Here is a 19516-nt window from a genome sequence, read left to right on the forward strand (position 1 = left end):
ACCATTGAAAAAGTCGTATGAAAACTTGAAATGGCGTTTTGACCGTTATCATATCAAATAATATAATAAAAACTGAGTTTTTCGACGCGCCACGCCAGGAAAAAGACGAAAACGAAAAAAATCATTTTTTTTTTCACTAAACTGCGATAACTTTAAAACATGATTGGGTATCAAAAGTTGCGTCTTTCAATTATGAAATTTGTTATACCTGTTATAACTAGAAATATGTTGAAATGAAATATTTTTTCAATATTTCTCATAAATATTTCAAAAAATGGTTCCTGAATGTTGAAATACTTTGAACAGCAATGAATTTCTTGTAAAACAGGAGTTAATTTCAAATAAATGTCGCAGCTTTTTTTTCGAATTATGACCTCGTAGCTTTTGGTCACAAATGGCTTGAAGTGAAACGGGAAGTCCGCCTCGAGATTTTTGAAGCACCTCCAAGGAAAATAGCGTAAAAACAAAAGTTTTTTTTTGTGTTAAAAACGAAAGATAGGTTTGAAGCAAGCAATCAGTCGAGTTCAGCAATGGATTTTAGTGAATAGGGAGTTTGGTAGGAACGAAAGTAATGAAAAAGGACATTTTGGGGACTTTATTTCCGACTAAACTCCCTGTTCACAAAAATTTGACTGATTGCTTGCTTTCGACCTATCTTTCGTCGTCAACACAAAAAATGGCAGGCTTCTCGTTTCCTTCGTTTTTTCCTGAAGTTTTGATCTTTGAAAAACAAAAGCTTCAACTCTGTACAATGTCTCTGCCAGCTGGGGTGACATTGGGTCGGACATAAAAAATATTTATTGAATCCGCTTTGATACTATTCAACCCATTGCAAAACTTAATATTTTTCCAGCATTTATTGGACCTTAAACTTCCAGAGCCTCGTGGAATAATTCCAGAGTATTTTTTGAATACACGGAAAAAAATCAATTCTCGAAATCGTGAATTAAATTCACGAATGCGAGAACCACGAAGGAATATATTCACGTTTATAGTGCAAATGCACCATACTCATGAATAAATTCCTTCGTGGTTCTTACATTCGTGAACTTAATTCACGATTACGAGAATTGTTTTTTTTTCGAGGAGCTTGGAAAGCTTTTTGTGTGGAAGTTCGCTTTTGCTCGCGCTCCGTTGTTTTCTGTTATTTGACGTGATAATTGTGCCTTATTGTAGCTTAATTGTGTTCTAAAACTTTTATAACTACGTATAGTAGTGGAATAGAGTGGTTTTAAAACAAATATCGTGGTTTATTGAAGGAAAAATCGAATTTTGCGTGACCGGTCCAACGCGGTTTAGTTTGTTTTTGTTTTCATTCGGGAGGCAGCGGGGAGCTTTAGTGCGATTTCGTTTTCTGCTGTTCCTCGGCGAGAAACGTCAAAAGGGTCGTCGTGCGTTACAGGAGAGCTTTTAGGTCAGGGATGCCAGCTCGTGTTTTTGAATATCTGTACATTCGAACTGTTATGTTTGTACAAGCTAGCAATGAGAAAAAGTGAACATAATAAGAAATTTAATGCAAAAGAAACTTTCGCGTTCGTTTTTTGAGTACGAATCATTTGTTTGGACATCTGTGCAAAGGAAGAAAAAATATGCAGCAGCTCTTGTGGATTTGATAAATCGGCCAATGAAGTGTGACTCCGGTGAGTTTGTTCCATGTTAATGCATGGTGTGTGTGTGTGTGTGTGTGTGTGTGTGATTACTTGCGTGATACAAATACAAAATATGCTGTTTTCTAGCACCGGCAGAATTCTTCAAAATGAATCAGGATACACATGAATCGCGCGTTTACAGCAATATCTCCTGTTGGATTATTAGTCTAAATTTTCTTTAAAAATTTTCATGTTCTATTCAAGAATCGTGTACAGATTAGATTCTGTAGGTTTCGCAATTTCGATTTTTTCTATATACTTTCTTTAGTCATCATGAACGGAATTTGCAATTGTCGTTATGACTTTGTCAACAGAATAGATTATATATATTATTATATTATTATATTTATAAGATCCTTTATTTCCACAGCCGGCTGTCTAATATTGGATCATAAACTATTATTCGCGTCGGGATTAAACATTTAAAAATACTAACAACAAACTAAATAGAAACTGATTCGATAGCAACATTTAGTTGCTTTAGAATAAACCTTCAATCGTTAAAATATTAATTCCGCACATTCACTAAACGGGAAATGTCTCAACAGCAGCATCCGATTGCTTGCCTTGAGAATAATAATTTATCCGTTAATCTCACTTATGCCAATGGTCGTATCGCTTGCTTAGGGCGAATCCCAGACCTTTACCTATCACAACTACCAACTCCCCGCGACACTTACGCAGCCCTGTTGTTTAAATTCGATCAAATTTGGTCAAACGGTCAATTTGGTCGAGTTCCACAATAGGGTTGGGAAAAAGAGCCTGCGGTTTCGCTACCTTTTTCTAAGTAAGTCAAGCATCAACATTTCCCGTGCTCCGAATCCTTTTTCCTCTCCCGGTGAATGGTGGAGATGGGAGCGGCCGGCAATGGATGGCTTTCATGGTGCTGCCTGTCTTGTTCGGGTAGAATTGGTTTTAATTCCCTTTAATCATTTTCTAAGCAACCTGGGCTGGACAATCATCACATATACATGAAGAAATCCAGTCTGCAACCCGCTAAGATCACCATCTCCATGCGAATGCGAATGCGAATGCGAATGCGATTACGAGAATTGTTTTTTTTCTGTGTAGGTTCTATAAAAATATGAATCACAATAGTTTATTGGATCTTTAAAAAAAAACTCTAGAATTGTAAAAAAATCTGCAAAAACTACTTTTAAAAAGTGTGTTTAAAATAGTAATTAATTTGAATATTTGCATCACTTTGTGATGCTTTTGAATAGATTTTGTTCAACCTTTCCCCTTCAATTAAACAGTAAAATACTTACTGGTGACATATTTGATCGGAGTTCCCACAACGCGGAAAGCCACACAAGGCGTGAAGATGTTCTGATTTGGCACCATATCATCTGTAACGAGAGTAAAAAGAATCAATGGGTCAGCATGTTTTAAAAGAAGCTCCTTTGTGTCTCATTGCCTCGTTCTGAACACATGATTCATGGTTCAAAATTACGGCAGCCCCTTTTAAGCAGCATAAACCTGCCAATCAGGTGAGTTCAAAGGTTCTCCCAGTCTTAAAACGAATCCGTCAATTACCACCATTCATTGAACTTTTGCACTGTCTGTGTTGCTGAGTTCGCAGTTTGACCCTTTTTGTGTGGGAGGGCACAAGAAGCTGTTCCGTTGAAGTAAAAGTCCATAAATAATCGCGCTAATAATAAACCAATTCAATTTATGAGGTATCAATTATGGGCTTCCTCAAATTGAAAAACTGTAATTTATAGCAAAGATTTTAGGAGGAGCACAGTTTTAGACCGTTCTTCCTGGTCGAATTCCACCTCGCAGGAAGGCCAAAGTGACGTGTGGCCGCCGGTTTTGTCTATAGAGATGGTGCCATGACTTCGGGGGCGTTTCGAAGATAAATTATAAATTGCCTCCCCGTCGAATGGATCACGATTGCGATGGAACGGAAGGACGCACGTGTGGAGCAAGCACGTCGATAATAAATAGAGCGAAATTAATACACCGCGCACTTCTGAAAACGACGGAAGGCACATTAATCCACATATTTAGATCTGGATAGCAAGGAAGAGAAGAGTTGTGTGACGCCCCGATTCTACTACCTGGTCAGTGCGAACCAACGGTCAAGGTGGAGAAATTGATTGCTTTTCAGAGAAGAAGGGAAGAAAACAACGCCTACAGGAGGCGGTAATAAATTTGCATGTGCAGATCTGCGGCTGCTGCTGCGCGGTTGTGTCCTTTTCGACTCAGAATCGCCAAAGGAAATAGTTTTGCGAGAAGATTTAAACGCGATTCGGCGCCAGCCCACCATTTCATTGGGTCGACCCTTTTTACACCATCTATCCCGGTGGATCTGCGCCTAACAAGCGGATATTAGCCGAGAGAAAGGGGGGTGTAAAGTGGACAGTTAAAAATGGGAATGGTTTTAATTGTTGAATCAACGTTGATTAAAATTTCTTTTTTATTATTATTATTAAACCATCATCCCTATGAAAATCATCATTTTATTACAAGACTTTTGCATGTTATTGTTGCTTCAAACATATTTTGGCGTTGAGAATAGATAACAACAGAAGCAAAATCAACTGTTTATGAAAAATGAAATATTTGTATGATCTCATTGTAAGAATGTGACAAGGCAAACAAAACAATAAAAAAGAGTGTATTTATTTCTAAAAAAAAGCAATCCACTTTAACGACCCCCGGGTCTTTTGTGGGCTCTTTTGCAAGTTTCTGCTCATTTCTAGTCGTCCGAAGGTTACGTGTGGTGAGCCACCCAAAACCTCTTTTACGCAAATGGACCGACGTTTTACTTCCCCATCCGATAGAAGGCCAGGAGGATAAGGCGGGAATTGAACCCGCATCCCACGGCAACTTAGGGATGGGCAGCCGAAGTCGCTAACCGCGCCACGAGACCCTCACGTATTGACTTCTAATCTAATCTAATTTAATCTAATTCAGCCCTGTCGCAGCCAGTCTTTCGAGGGTATCCTGGAAAATGACATAGGGGTCATTCCACCTGAAGTGTGCAAGAAAAAATGCAAATTTGAAAATTACCATCTCTGATTCTGCTCAAATTTGGCAGAGCTGTTAAGATTATCAAAACATGCAAAAATTCCGAATTTCATCCAAATCGGACCACCCCCTCCATCGACTTTTTGGCGATTTTTGAGCGAAACCCCTATCTTCAAACGACGATAACTCAGGAACCACAAATCTTAGAGGGTCGGTCTTAGAATCAATTTTGTAGGAAATTGAACGTAGAATCCATTTCCGTGATCAAAACATTGATTAAAATATTTTTTCTACCTGTATTGCGCAATTGAAAACTTTAATAGGCCGTATCTCAAAACAGCTCTATTTATTTTTTAAATTTGACCTCACCATCGTATTCCCCGTCCATTTTTACATTAGAATCACTTGTCGACAGAAAGGAATATGTTTCGTTCCAGAGATATCGAATTTTAAAGTTTTGAGTATTTGAGATTACCTGTATTTGCTTTATTTGCCGCATATGCTAGAAGCACTCTGGCGCGCTGATCCAAACAATTCAATAGCACCGTATGGGACCCTAAACCAAGTCGAATGCGACTGGTTTGGTCAAAATCGGTTCAGCCAGTGCTGAGAAAACTGAGTGACATTATTGGTCACATACACACACACACACACACACACACACACACACACACACACACACACACACACACACACACACACACACACACACACACACACACACACACACACACACACACACACACACACACACACACACACACACACACACACACACACACACACACACACACACACACACACACACACACACACGTGAACCGTGGGGACAGGTGAGGGTCCCTGCGGAGCTTAGCTGCCAGCTACCGGGCGGGTTGCAGTAGGCGGATAGCTGTCGGCGATTGCATACATTCATTGCATCGCCCCCGGACCAGCAGCGGGAGGATGTCTAGGACGTGGCGGAATTGAACAAGGGCTCTGTTTAATTTCTTCGAAAAAAAACCACATGGGTCCGTAAACACCTCTGTCAAGCGATCGAACGCCGCTATAAGTGTTTTAGCCCAAAACCTCACCAAACCCCGAATCCAAGATGTGACGCGACCCGTGTCGAGGGATGCATGGCTGGGGGGGTTCAACAAATTCCCAGTCGATAACGGAGCCTGTGGGGCACAGGGGCGAACCCCACACGTAATTTGCCCTTACTGCGTCACGGCAGGGCACTGGCGCAGCGGACCGTATTTCCCTAGCGACTCGTGGGATTCAAAATGAAGACAAGTGAAACAAACCAACAAAAGGGTCCCGATGCGCCCCAAGCATCGGAAAACACGGAGGTAGAAGAGGACGCAAACGTCGAAATGGCAGGAGGCGAGTCAAACGGCGGCGACACAGCAGGCGGGGTGGCGAGCGCGTTCCGTGGAAGCGGGAAGGTGTTGAGATCCCCAGTGTTGAACCAGGCGGCTGCTTCGAGTCAGCAGATAGGAGTAATTGGAGAGGAGACTCCCAAGTCATCCTTGTTGAACTTCGCCGGCAGTACCCCTCAGGACGGAGTCCTGCTCGGAAGGACCGCGTTGCAGGAGGTCAGAAGGAGGGTTAACGAACTCTTTGATTTCATCAAGGACAAAAACAACGTCCACACCAGAATCAAGCAGATGGTGAATGGAGTCAAGGCAGCCATGAATGCCGCAGAGCGCGAAAACAGCTCGCTGGTGGTGACGCGGAATTCACTGAAGCTCAGAGCTGAAAGAGCCGAAGAAACGCTGAACGCAAAACTGGAGGAGGAAGCGCTACGGGAGAAAGAACCGAAAACGCCGCCCGGCCCAGGCTCTAAAAGGGACAGGGAAACGCCTGGAGAGGAGGAGGACGCAAAGAAGCAGAAGCAGGGGAATGGAGACAGTCCGGACCCAGCGAAGGAGCCAGAACCAGACCCAGGGAAGGAGGAATGGGAGAAGGTCAAGAAAAAGAAGCGGAAGAAAAAAGGGAAGCAGAACGAGGACACCCAAAAACCCAAGTTTCGCAGGGAGCGTAACAAAGGCGAGGCTTTGGTGGTCGAGGTGAAGGAAGGTGTTTCGTACGCAGACCTCCTCCGGAAAGTACGAACCGATCCGGAACTCAAGGAGCTTGGCGAGAACGTGGTTAAAACCAGGCGCACACAGACCGGAGCGATGCTTTTTGAGCTGAAGAATGACCCCGCGGTCAAGAGCTCAGCTTTTAAGTCCCTCGTCGAGAAAGCCGTAGGCTACGAGTCGAAGGTAAGGGCGCTATCGCCGGAGACAACGATTGAGTGCAGGAACCTGGACGAGATCACGACGGAGGAAGAGCTAGAAGATGCGCTGATCGTTCTTCTGGATGACCGCACGACATCGATGGCAATCCGGTTGAGGAAAGCCTACGGCGGCACGCAAATTGCGTCGGTCCGACTATCGACGCCTTCGGCGTCTAAGCTGCTGGAAGCCGGCAAGGTCAAAGTAGGATGGTCGGTGTGCCCACTGAGGCCTGTTCCTCGAGTGACCCAGCAGATGACGAGGTGTTTCCGCTGTATGGGTTTCGGCCACCAGGCGAGAAATTGCGACGGTCCCGATCGAACCAACAGTTGCAGAAGATGTGGTAGAGAAGGCCACATGGCAAGAGACTGCAAAAATAAGCCGAAGTGCGTGCTCTGTAAAGAAGGCGATGGCAATAGCCATGCGACGGGTGGCTTTAATTGCCCGGTGTACAAGAAGCTGGCCTCGGGCAAAAAGTAGTGGAGGTGTCCCAGGTGAACCTCAATCACTGCGACACTGCACAGCAACTGCTGTGGCAGTCGACCGCGGAGACGGGGTGTGACGTGGCAATTATTGCAGAACCGTACCGAGTTCCTCACGACAACGGAAACTGGGCCGCGGATACAGCAAGAATGGCGGCGATACACGTGATGGGGCGGTACCCCATACAGGAAGTGGTCTCGAGGGCGTTTGAAGGATTCGTGATCGCCAAAGTAAACGGAACCTTCTTCTGTAGCTGCTATGCTCCCCCAAGATGGACCTTGGAGCAGTTTCAGCAGATGCTGGATAGTCTGACCGATGAACTGATCGGACGAAGCCCGATCGTTATCGGAGGTGACTTCAACGCGTGGTCGGTCGAGTGGGGTAGCAGATGCACCAATGCTAGGGGGTATAGCCTAATGGAAGCTCTGGCAAAGCTAGACGTTAGGCTGGCGAATCGCGGAACCAGCAGTACCTTCCGCAAAGACGGTCGTGAGTCCATTATCGACGTTACGTTCTGTAGCCCGCGACTGGCGGCCGACATGAACTGGAGGGTGAGTGAGGACTATACCCATAGCGATCACCAAGCGATCCGGTACAGCATCGGGAGACGAGCCCCTGTACCAGATAGGAGCAGCCGGTCCTACGGAAGGAAATGGAAGCTGCAGTACTTCGACGAGGGTCTCTTCGTGGAAGCGCTCCATTGGTGTGATGGTCCCCAAGACTTGAGTGCCGACGTGCTAACAGCACAACTGGTGACAGCATGCGACACAACCATGCCGCGGAGACTGGAGCCAAGGAACTGTCGTCGTCCAGCTTACTGGTGGAATGAAGAACTCGGTACCCTTCGGGCAAGTTGCCTCAGCGCCAGAAGACGAGTCCAGAGAGCAAGATCCGAAGCAACTAGAGAGGAGCGCAGAGAGGAGTACCGGTCTGCAAAGGCCGCGCTCAAGAAAGCGATCAAATGCAGCAAGACAAACTGCTTCAAGGAGTTATGCCAAGACGCTGATGCGAACCCTTGGGGGAGCGCATATCGTGTCGCGATGGCGAAGATCAGAGGCCCATCGATGGTGGCTGAAACGTGTCCCGACAAGCTGAAGGTCATTGTGGAAGGGCTCTTCCCAAGACATGACCCAACGACATGGCCTCCTACACCGTACAACGACGAAGGGGGTAGCAACGCCGAAGGTCATCTGATCACCAACGAAGAACTTGTGGCAGTAGCGAAGAGATTGAAGGTGAAGAAAGCTCCCGGCCCGGATGGAATCCCGAATTTCGCCCTGAAATCGGCGGTTCAAGCATTCCCGGATAGGTTTCGAACAGTCCTGCAGAAATGCCTGGACGAAGGACACTTCCCCGACCCGTGGAAGGTTCAAAAGCTCGTGTTGCTGCCGAAGCCAGGCAAACCACCGGGGGACCCATCATCGTATAGGCCTATATGTTTGCTGGACACCCTCGGAAAGCTTCTGGAACGGATCATCCTTAACCGGCTGACCAAGTACACGGAGAGCGAGCATGGCTTAGCAGCGAGGCAGTTCGGCTTCCGTAAAGGGAGATCCACGGTGGACGCCATCCGGAAAGTGGTCGAGAAAGCCGACGAAGCGCGGAGGAAAAAACGCAGGGGGAACCGTTGCTGCGCAATAGTCACGATTGACGTCAAGAACGCGTTCAACAGTGCGAGCTGGGCGGCCATAGCAGCAGCGCTGCACAAAATGAAGGTGCCTGACTATTTGTGCAGGATCTTAAAGAGCTACTTCGAGAACCGCGTGCTGGTCTACGACACTGCCGATGGACAAAAAACCGTTGTTGTTACCGCGGGAGTTCCGCAGGGATCCATTCTGGGTTCAGCACTGTGGAACGGAATGTATGACGGAGTGTTGACACTGGGGCTACCCAACGGCGTAGAGATTGTTGGCTTTGCAGACGACATAGTGCTGACGGTAACCGGCGAAAATGTCGAGGAGGTCGAAGTGCTGGCTATGGAGGCAATCGCAATGATCGAGAACTGGATGCTCGAGGTGAAGCTGCGGATCGCTCACCAAAAGACGGAGATGGTTCTGGTTAGTAACCACAAGAAGGTGCAGCAGGCCCAGATACAAGTTGGGGAACACGTAGTGCACTCGAAGAGAGCGCTCAAGTACCTCGGGGTGATGGTGGATGACCGGCTGAACTTCAACAGCCACGTCGATTACGCCTGCGAGAGGGCGGCTAAGGCGATCATGGCACTGTCGAGGATTATGCCGAACAACGCTGGACCCAGGAGCAGTAGGCGCCGCCTCTTGGCAAGTGTCGCGACGTCCATACTTAGGTACGGCGGACCGGTATGGTGGACGGCGCTGGGGACGAAGCGAAATCGAGCGCTGCTCGACAGAACGCAGAGACTGATGGCCATGCGGGTTGCAAGCGCGTACAGGACCATTTCGTCGGAAGCGGTTGGCGTTATAGCCGGAATGATCCCCATCGGCATCACACTGGAGGAGGACACCGTGCGCTACACCCGGAGAGGCACGAGAGGTATCCGGGAAGCTGCGAAAGCCGAATCGCTGGCAAGGTGGCAACGTCAGTGGGACACCACGGAGAAAGGCAGATGGACGCATCGGCTTATCCCGTCCGTATCCACGTGGGTGAGCAGAAGGCATGGAGAGGTCACCTTCCACCTCACACAGTTCCTGTCGGGCCATGGCTGCTTCAGGAAGTACCTGCACAGGTTCGGACATGCAGAGTCTCCGCTCTGTCCGGACTGCGTCGATTGCGAGGAAACACCGGAGCACGTGGTGTTCAGCTGCCCTCGCTTCGAGGCAGCGCGAAGCGAAATGCTGGCCATTATCGGAGCAGACACCAGCCCGGATAATGTGGTGCGAAGAATGTGCAGCGACATCGCCAAGTGGAATGCGGTCGTCGGAGCGGTGACGCAGATCACTTCGGCTCTCCAGCGGAAATGGAGAGACGACCAGAGGAGGAACGACTAGAAGCCTAGTCGAAAACCCACGAGTGTGGCTGTGAAGGAGAGCACGTTATGATGGTCGGCTCTACCAAATCGGTACACGTCTCGATGGTCACAGGAGTTGAGAACCCACGAGTGTGGCTGTGAAGGAGAGCACGTTATGACGGTTGGCTCTACCAAATCGGTACACGTCTCGATGGTCCAAGGAGAGGGCTGCATATGACTAACCGATCAAAAGCAACGCGATTCTTGGGCGCGGTTAAACCCTCGCATGGACTCATATGTATGTAGAACAGGAAATGGTTCTAGCACCCGGCATGGATCCTGTAAGTAGACTAGTGCAGAAAATGCAACGCCTCCCCCCGAAGTTATACCGAAAGGTGGTCCCGGGGGGAAAAGGGCACGGCGTTCAAGGACTGGTTTAGTGGGTCGGGAAAACTCTTTTGGTTTTCCCAACCCCACACTACCTGAGAAATGAATTCTCAGGTGTCTGATAGCAGATTCCGACCTTGTAAAAAAAAAAAAAAAAAAAAAAAAAAAAAAAAAAAAAAAACACACACACACACACACACACACACACACACACACACACACACACACACACACACACACACACACACACACACACACATTTGTTCAGTTTTCGATTCTGAGTCGATATTTATACATCAGGGTGGGTTTTCGAGCTTTAAATAAAAAGTTCATTTTTAGAGCAGGATTATAGCCTTACCTCAGTGAGGAAGACAAAATGAGTTCGAAAATCATTAACGCTACCTATCGTGCCAAGGAAGTTTGGAGGAGTCGGCGGTCGGCACTTAAGGCAGGTACAGGAATCGGTTCCGAATGCTGTTTCGCAGTCTTTTTCTTAAGAATAAAGCAAAACAAATTGCTCGAATAATTTGACAACGAGAACTGTCATTTGCCTTTCACACTTCTCGCTGTCCAAAAAATCGAGCAGTATGATGCGTAAACCAAGAAAACGTAAGCTAAACAGCAAGTTATCGCAGATAACGTGAGTTAAAGCAAGATAAAGCGGAAAGGCAATGGTAAACGCTGAAAGGTTTGAAAGAGGAAGCTTTATCGCTCGGTCGTCGTGGATGTGTCGTCCCCCTCTTACAATCTAGTGAAACCTTTTTTTACGCGGTGCGTTACGTTTTTCTATTTTGTCGATTTCTCTGGAACGTCGCAACATTTTTGCAATCTTTTAGAAGCAATTTGTAAGTTTTGTTCAGATCTACAAAACGCTTTTTGAAGTTTGCAAAAATATTGTATGGTTTTAGAGAAATCGCCGAAATAAAAAGAGTAACACCACCGCGTAAAAAGAGGTTTCTCTGTACTATGTTCGGAAACAAGTCAAGTTTGTCCCATAAGGTATTTTGTTTTACGTAAATATCGTTTTTACGAAGTTAAAAAAGCGATTTTTGAATAAAAGTAAATTGAAAGCGTGATTACGAATATCGCTGGAACAACAATTCATCTATACTGGAAATCGCTCGCAAATTGTTCAATAATGCATTTGGATGCTTTCCAGGATGTATTTTATTTCGTCGTGCTCATGCTATCTTGTCGCACAGGAAAACACTACATCATTCGAGAATTCAGTGATTATTCTTTCTACAATCTTCTGTAAGTTTAGATGGCGCACCATTTTAAGGCGTCAATTTATCATTTCCAAACAAGGGTCCACCACTGCACTGTTGCCCGATGTGTATCGATGCTAGCGGTAATTATAGCCCAATTTACGATCTCCGATTAAATCGAAGCTTTTCACGCTATTATACATAATCCAGTGAGTCCAATCACGTTCTCATTGTTCGGAAGTCGACAGAAGAGATTCACCCAAGACGTGCTTAGAACCCCTTTTATAGAAGCGTCTCTAAATTCCAACAGGCTACCACCCTTTTCTCTTTCTTTTTATGATCAGCGACTCATTAGTCGGAAATTGTCTATCAATTTTACGATTAAATTTATTGGCTACTTGTGGAACCTGCCGTACAGAACACGAGCACAGCTTGTCCAATAAAATAACGTCTCCATTAGAGTATCTGACGAAGAGAACTCGCGGTTGAAAGGCGCGAAAACTTGTGTAAACCCCTAGCCGGTTCTGACGGCGAGACAATTGATCACCTTCTTGCCAGCGATTAGGTCCATTTCAGCATCATCATTCGTCATTACTAGGGGCTGGTGGTTTTTCGCGATTTCACGGAAGCCGCGCGTAATCCGTGGAATTTATCCTTGGCCGTGAAATTTGGTCAGTGCCATTGGAAGCCGCGAAATTCGAAATAATAAATTGACGATCCCCGGCACTGACTAACAAAACTGGTGTATCGTCACAAATTTACCCTTGCATATTTTTTTTTATTGAATTTGATTGAAAATACAATACATTTAGATTTTTTTATTTTGCATTTTGCAATGATTTTCTGGAATAAGTTATTCCAAATTTTCAAAAATGAATAGAATTTTTCGTAAATCTTTTAGAAACACTCGAATTGCCCTTTTGATAGAAACTATGAAATAATCACAATTCAGGATATGTTTTGATCTGAAGTTTTTATTTTGGCAAATTAGTCTGATACAGTCCAGACTCGATGATCCGAAATTTCGATTACCCGAAGTGATTTTTTTCCGAGGTCTACGAAAAATTGATTCCATACTTTATTCATAATTCGTTAATTGAGTTGATGAAAATGACATGAATATATTTTCTCAGAATATAACACTGCTCATTTTTGCAGTAAATTTTCTGTACACATTTATTCTAAAATTTAACATTTTTGCGCCTGTTTCAAATATTTCTAGAGTACCGTGAAATTGCCGTGAAATTTCAATGTTTTAAAATTCGTATACCGCGAACTAGTCATTACACGCTAATGCTGGTGGATTTTTATGAGTGAGTAAAGTGCCACTATCGTCAGCTATTTTCGTGTCCATCATTTTCTCAGACCTTGGGGGCCAGTGGACTAGGGGACGCCGCGTAACATCCAAAGAAGGGGGGCTTTTCCGCGGCGCGCGCGTGAATAATAGTCGCGAGTCAACAGTCACTTGAGGAGATAAAATGGATCATACAGCAGCCAGCCAGCCAGCTAGTCAACAGACCTTTTGAACAGTCATTCAACTGAGCAATAACAATCAGCTCTTTCTGTCTGTGGTCTAGACTTGGATCTTGGAGGAATGGGTGATGCTTTATGGGAGGCCGGCCAGACACCGTGGAGTAATTGTGAATGGCCAGGGTACGGACACTAATGTTTGACATACACGGCTGTTTGCGTCGTGTGAGCTGGTGTTGATGACCCATCTCTGGCACTTCCGTCCTCTCGCGTCTCGTCACCGTGTGTGTCTTTTGCGGTTGAACAAATGATGGCCGGTGGCGCTTCGTGGCTTTTCTGGAGGGTCCAATTTTGTTATAAAGGCTTCACACATAAATAGTTTGCAAGTGATAGCTATGAGATTGCTTTTTTACCTCATGAATGAGTTTTTTTATGAATGAAATTTAAATGCAGTTTGAGTTAGGCGACTGTAAAGTGTTGGTACTCGAAAAAAATCCCGATTTTTTTATTTTACCTTTCATCACTTATAGTTGAGTTCTCAAAAAAACATATTTTTGCCTTCCTCACCCTACTGAGGAAAGGCTATAAAATCACTCGAAAAATAAACCTCTTAAATAGGCCTCGTAGACCCACCTTCACGTATACATATCGACTCAGAAGCAAATTCTGAGCAAATGTATGTGTGTGTGGATGGACGTAAACCAAGAGGGTTCTATCCCATTCCTCAGAATTCCAATCCACAGAATGCCAATCTCCAGAATGCCAATCTCCAGAATGCCACTCCCCCGAATGACCCACTCTCCAGAATTACCCATTCCCAAGAAATATTTAGGACCTTGCTAAAAAACAATGTTATGTTTCCCATTGGGGACCACCCATAAACCACGTGGACACCTTAGGGGGGTTCAGCAACTGTCCACACTTCATAAAGAAAAGATTTGATTTGGAAATTGTCGACGCGGGGGAGGGGAGTCTGAGGTTTAAAAAAAGTGTCCACGTGGTTTATGGATGGTCAACATTAAAGGGATTTTTTTTTGTCAGCAGTTAGGCTGGTACAAATTTCATTTAAAGTTTTTGAGAGAGTTTCCCTTCTTTAAAGAAGGACAAATTCAATTTCGTTAGCAAATGAGCAATTCTCTGAGATTTCGGTCATTCAATTCTTATTCGTATTCTTTAATCCGGCTGAAACTTTGTTGGTACCTTCGGTATGCCCAAAGAAGCCATCTTGAATCATTAGTTTGTCCATATAATTTTCTTTATAAATTTGGAATAAATATAAATTACGAAAATGATGTATGAAAATTCAAAAATCTGTATCTTTTGAAGGAATATTTTGATCGATTTTGTGTCTTCGGCAAAGTTGTAGGTATGGATAAGGACTACACTGAAAAAAACGATACACGGTAAAAAAATTGGTGATTTTTAATTTCACTTTTTGTCACTAAAATTTGATTTGCCTAAAAAACACTATTTTTTTTTTATTTTCTGATATGTTTTAGGAGACATCAAATGCCAACTTTTCACAAATTTTAGAATGGGCAAAAAATCTTTGACTGAGTTATGAATTTTTGAATCAATACTGATTTTTCAAAAAAAAAAAAAAAAACGATATATTGGTCTCAAAAATGTTCGAATATTATTAAAATTTCACCCAAGAGTAACCAAGTTTTGCAGATAGACCCTAAATCTTACATTGTTTGAGGAACTTTATTTATTTATTTTTCACTCACCCAACGTCCGCGTGCGGCCATCCTTGAGCACCAGCCGGGGTGTCATGTCGCGGCACATGAGATGCACCAGCACCAGCCGGCCCTGCATCCGTTGGCGCAGGTCCGGCTCGCCCAGCCACTGCAGGTAGATGCGGCCCTCGTCGCGGAACAACCGAAACGGAACGTCCGTGTCGATCGGATTCCGCAGCTCGGCCCAGCCGGCGTGGGTCAGGTACTGCGAGCCGGAAACGGCACACATGGGCATTTTTACACCTGCGGAGAAAAAAAAAAGTGAAAGATTGAACTGGATTGATCTCAATTAGAGTGGATAAAATCGAAATTCGTAAAGAAATCGAAATCGGGAGACGAACGTGAAAGTGGATTAATCGACTGATCCCGAGAGCATGCTATCAACCTGATGACGATACTTCAATTAGTTGGTTCAGTAAAGACACAAGACTCAGACTTTCAACAAGATCATTCGCCCGATTTTTGGTCGTCATAATTTGGCAAGGTTTAGTATGGAGCGCTTTCTCCCGTGATCCGCAACCAATCCTTGATCTTATGGTGATCTTTTCCCGTTCTCCTTGAATCCTGTTTGGGTTGGGAGCTGTTTTTTTGTTTTTCTGTTGTGATAAAATCGAAATTTTATTGCTCTGATTTTCGACAGTGGGTACTTTTATGACCTTGCCTTGCTGATCTGGTTTTTTTAATGATTGTTGACTTAAGTGGTCTTTTTTTAACGTTTTGAACACAGTCCCAACATTAAGTTATTTGCAGAGAAAATTATTAACGAGCAGGGCAAATGTTCAAAGTTTTTCGAGACTAATTGATCCCTTTCATTTGGAAATACCCATTATCAAATTCCGTAGCTCTGCACCTCTTCAGAATTCTTTCCAACAAAAAAAAAACTTGCTCTCCCTATTGTTCACCTTCAAAACTAAACTAGGTCAATTACAAATTCCACCTAAATTGAGCCCGATGGACAATCGAATTATTGGGCCCTCCTCTTTTATGGTAGGATGGCTAATTTTGATCGGAACAAAACATAACTGGCCTGCTCTGATGGGCGCGCGTTCAGTTCGATTGGTTTTTTCTTGATGTCCAATTGTCTGGATTTTTATGACCATAAACGGGTTGGGAGCGCGTAAATGATACAGAAAAAAAAGAGTTGAGCCCATTTCACGTTTTCTGGGTGAAAAAGACACATGCTTGCTGGCAGCTTGAGACGATTTTTTTGTTTGAATAGGGTGAATAAACAAAAAAGATACCAAACTGGATCGTAAATTAGAAGCAACAGTTTGGAACGTGGCTCAAGCACATTCGGAATTTCTCCTCTCCAATTTGTTGACACAGCTGATGTTGGAATTTGCCTAACAGAAACAATAAGGTAAATCACACCTGTTTGTTGGTCAACAATGACATGATTTTGCACCTTGCTTCGAGCACGTACTCATCACCAGTGGAGATTTGCTTCTTTGGAGGCTATTCTGACGCATTTTAGCAGAAAGATGTTATTGTTTGCTTGGGTTTGGTTAAAATTTGCGAAAGGTCATACTCTCAATCCTCGATGGTTTGACACCAACTGTTGTCAAACGAACGGGGTCACTTTTTAGTTTGACATTCCTTGTATACGGAGTTCACACACACTACCAAACGTTTGTTTTGATAGTGTGCGTGAGCGCCGTGTAAAAAGTGACAGTTCGTCACTTTTTAGTTTGACTTTGACCAACCAATGCACAGTGGTCCAGATCGCAAAATTAAGTGGAAAATGGATTTTTCGAAAAATGGTTAAGTTTTGGAGCTTTGGTGTCTTCAGAAGAGTTGTTGCATATGGAAAGGGGCAACTTTTGGTTTGGTTGAAAATTAGGGTGGTTCACGATTAGGGTGATTTTGGAAATCTAACTTTACAGGAATATTTTTGGGATTTTTTTTGTCTTCTAGAAAGTTGTTGGGCTTGCCATTTCAAGCAACTTTGTCGAAGACACCAAAATTTTATCTCGTAATCTACGCCTTCTATGACCAAATTTATAGAAAGCATCTGAGCAAACCTTCAAAAATCAGTTTTTTTAACGTGGCAATTCAGGGTTAAGTTTTAGAGAAAAGTGATGTTCTGAGCACTTTTAGAGCTCTAAAAAACGAACATTTTTATTTGTTGACATGCCAATTTGGACTTAAGGGTCAAAAGTTACAGCCATTTTAAGGTAAAAAAGATGCAAATTTAAAACTTAAATATCTCAAAATGGCGCAAGCCAAATTTTAAGCACTAGGTTGCATTTGAAAGAGGAGATCTAGCACTACAAACGCTGAAAAAATCTCAGAGGTGTTTTTCTTTAAACTCGAGATATCTTCATTTGAAAAAGTCTAATTTTCAAGGGAAAATCATATGGGACCACCCTAACGAAATTCGAAAAATGTCCAAATATATGTTTTTCCATGTAATTTTGCCCGCTGAATCCGAATCTGCCCTCAGAATTGAGCCAAAGTATCGAAAAACCGAGTTTTGGTCATTTTTTGGGTTTCCATGTAAAATTATCATTTATGACCAAATTATGACCAAAACTCGGTTTTTCGATACTTTGGCTCAATTCTGAGGGCAGATTCGGATTCAGCGGGCAAAATTACATGGAAAAACATATATTTGGACATTTTTCGAATTTCGTTAGGGTGGTCCCATATGATTTTCCCTTGAAAATTAGACTTTTTCAAATGAAGATATCTCGAGTTTAAAGAAAAACACCTCTGAGATTTTTTCAGCGTTTGTAGTGCTAGATCTCCTCTTTCAAATGCAACCTAGTGCTTAAAATTTGGCTTGCGCCATTTTGAGATATTTAAGTTTTAAATTTGCATCTTTTTTACCTTAAAATGGCTGTAACTTTTGACCCTTAAGTCCAAATTGGCATGTCAACAAATAAAAATGTTCGTTTTTTAGAGCTCTAAAAGTGCTCAGAACATCACTTTTCTCTAAAACTTAACCCTGAATTGCCACGTTAAAAAAACTGATTTTTGAAGGTTTGCTCAGATGCTTTCTATAAATTTGGTCATAGAAGGCGTAGATTACGAGATAAAATTTTGGTGTCTTCGACAAAGTTGCTTGAAATGGCAAGCCCAACAACTTTCTAGAAGACAAAAAAAATCCCAAAAATATTCCTGTAAAGTTAGATTTCCAAAATCACCCTAATCGTGAACCACCCTAATTTTCAACCAAACCAAAAGTTGCCCCTTTCCATATGCAACAACTCTTCTGAAGACACCAAAGCTCCAAAACTTAACCATTTTTCGAAAAATCCATTTTCCACTTAATTTTGCGATCTGGACCACTGTGCAATGGGGTACAAACTAAAAAAGTGTCAAACGAAAAAGTGACCAACCACCGGGGGTCGTTACAATAACTGTGGCAATCAAGTGGTAATTGTCCAAATTAATAAATTAGTTTTAGTATTTTTTTTAATAAAATGTTAACTATGTTCGAAACTTAAGATAAATTACCTTTCTTGCAAAAAAAAAAAAAAAAATGAAATATTCACTTTTTGTTTGGTTTTTGTCATCTTTCATTCAGTATATTAGGTACCTAACACCCCTATTTTGTAAAGTCAATCGACAAAGTCAATAAAGAAAAAAATAATATAGATCAAATTCACAACAAAACGATCATCTTATGTGACTCAGAGAAATTCCATACTTTACAGTCCCGCAGGTGTGTGGTTGTTGGTACAAGCTCCCAAGAGGCCACCACCGGTCAGAGAGATCAGTTTCCGACATAAATTGGAGTCAAGTGTGATCGCCGGGGCCGGGTACCGTTTAGCTACATATATGGTGTTCCGAAGAACAGACCACCACACTGCCTAGCATATGGCACTAGACCACACTAATGATAATGGGTCGTGAGATCTATGAGCTTGTGGCCACGAGGATTTCTCGAGTTTCCATATTGGTGGACGCTGGTCAAAAGTGCAGCAGGCCTGAAGACATTTGTCCGTGCGGACTTCCAACGCCACCGATTCTTGCATGCCGTAAAGTCATTACAAAACTGTAGCAACATTCAGCGGCGGCTCATTACGGGGGAAATAAATGGAGTTGCACTCCTTAAGCGGTGTTCTCTCGGTTTACATGCGAGTTTGTGGGCAGTGATTGCATACAAGATTTTCTGTGTGGTATATGAGGATGCAATTGTTCTAATTTATTGAAACATTTGCTAGGATTGCACGGAGTCGATAAGCATAAACGTAGTTTGGAATTCGATCTGCAAATTCTTCTGCTAACCGGAGCTCACGGAGAGATTGGTCAAGGGAAATTCAGCAATCGATTGGTAAATTTTATACATGACTAATAATTTGGAAAAATCAGCTTAAACCGTGGCTAATTTAACTTAAATAAAAATATAAATTGTAATGTCGATCTATTTTTAAACTACCAATGCCATAAGGCAACGTCTGTTAGAAAAACT

At 43.4% G+C, this 19516-nt stretch overlaps 1 protein-coding gene across 2 annotated transcripts in view; it reads right to left on the reverse strand.

Moving 5' to 3' along the window:
- Positions 1 to 19516, reverse strand: part of LOC120427294 (uncharacterized) — a 147006-nt gene that overhangs the window by 19569 nt on the left and 107921 nt on the right. Inside the window, exons 1-3 of one of the 2 annotated variants that reach the window (XM_039592148.2) lie at positions 16471 to 16586; positions 15091 to 15342; positions 2918 to 2998 (exon numbers count right to left, since the gene is read on the reverse strand). In XM_039592148.2, coding sequence (XP_039448082.1) covers positions 2918 to 2998; positions 15091 to 15334 — 325 coding nt within the window. In that variant the 5' untranslated portion in view covers positions 15335 to 15342; positions 16471 to 16586. Of the gene's footprint in view, positions 1 to 2917; positions 2999 to 15090; positions 15343 to 16470; positions 16587 to 19516 lie in introns of those variants that run through there. The other variant, XM_039592146.2, reaches the window with a different exon arrangement.

This window comes from Culex pipiens, chromosome 3, assembly GCF_016801865.2.
Source record: "Culex pipiens pallens isolate TS chromosome 3, TS_CPP_V2, whole genome shotgun sequence".
Lineage (NCBI taxonomy): Eukaryota > Metazoa > Arthropoda > Insecta > Diptera > Culicidae > Culex > Culex pipiens.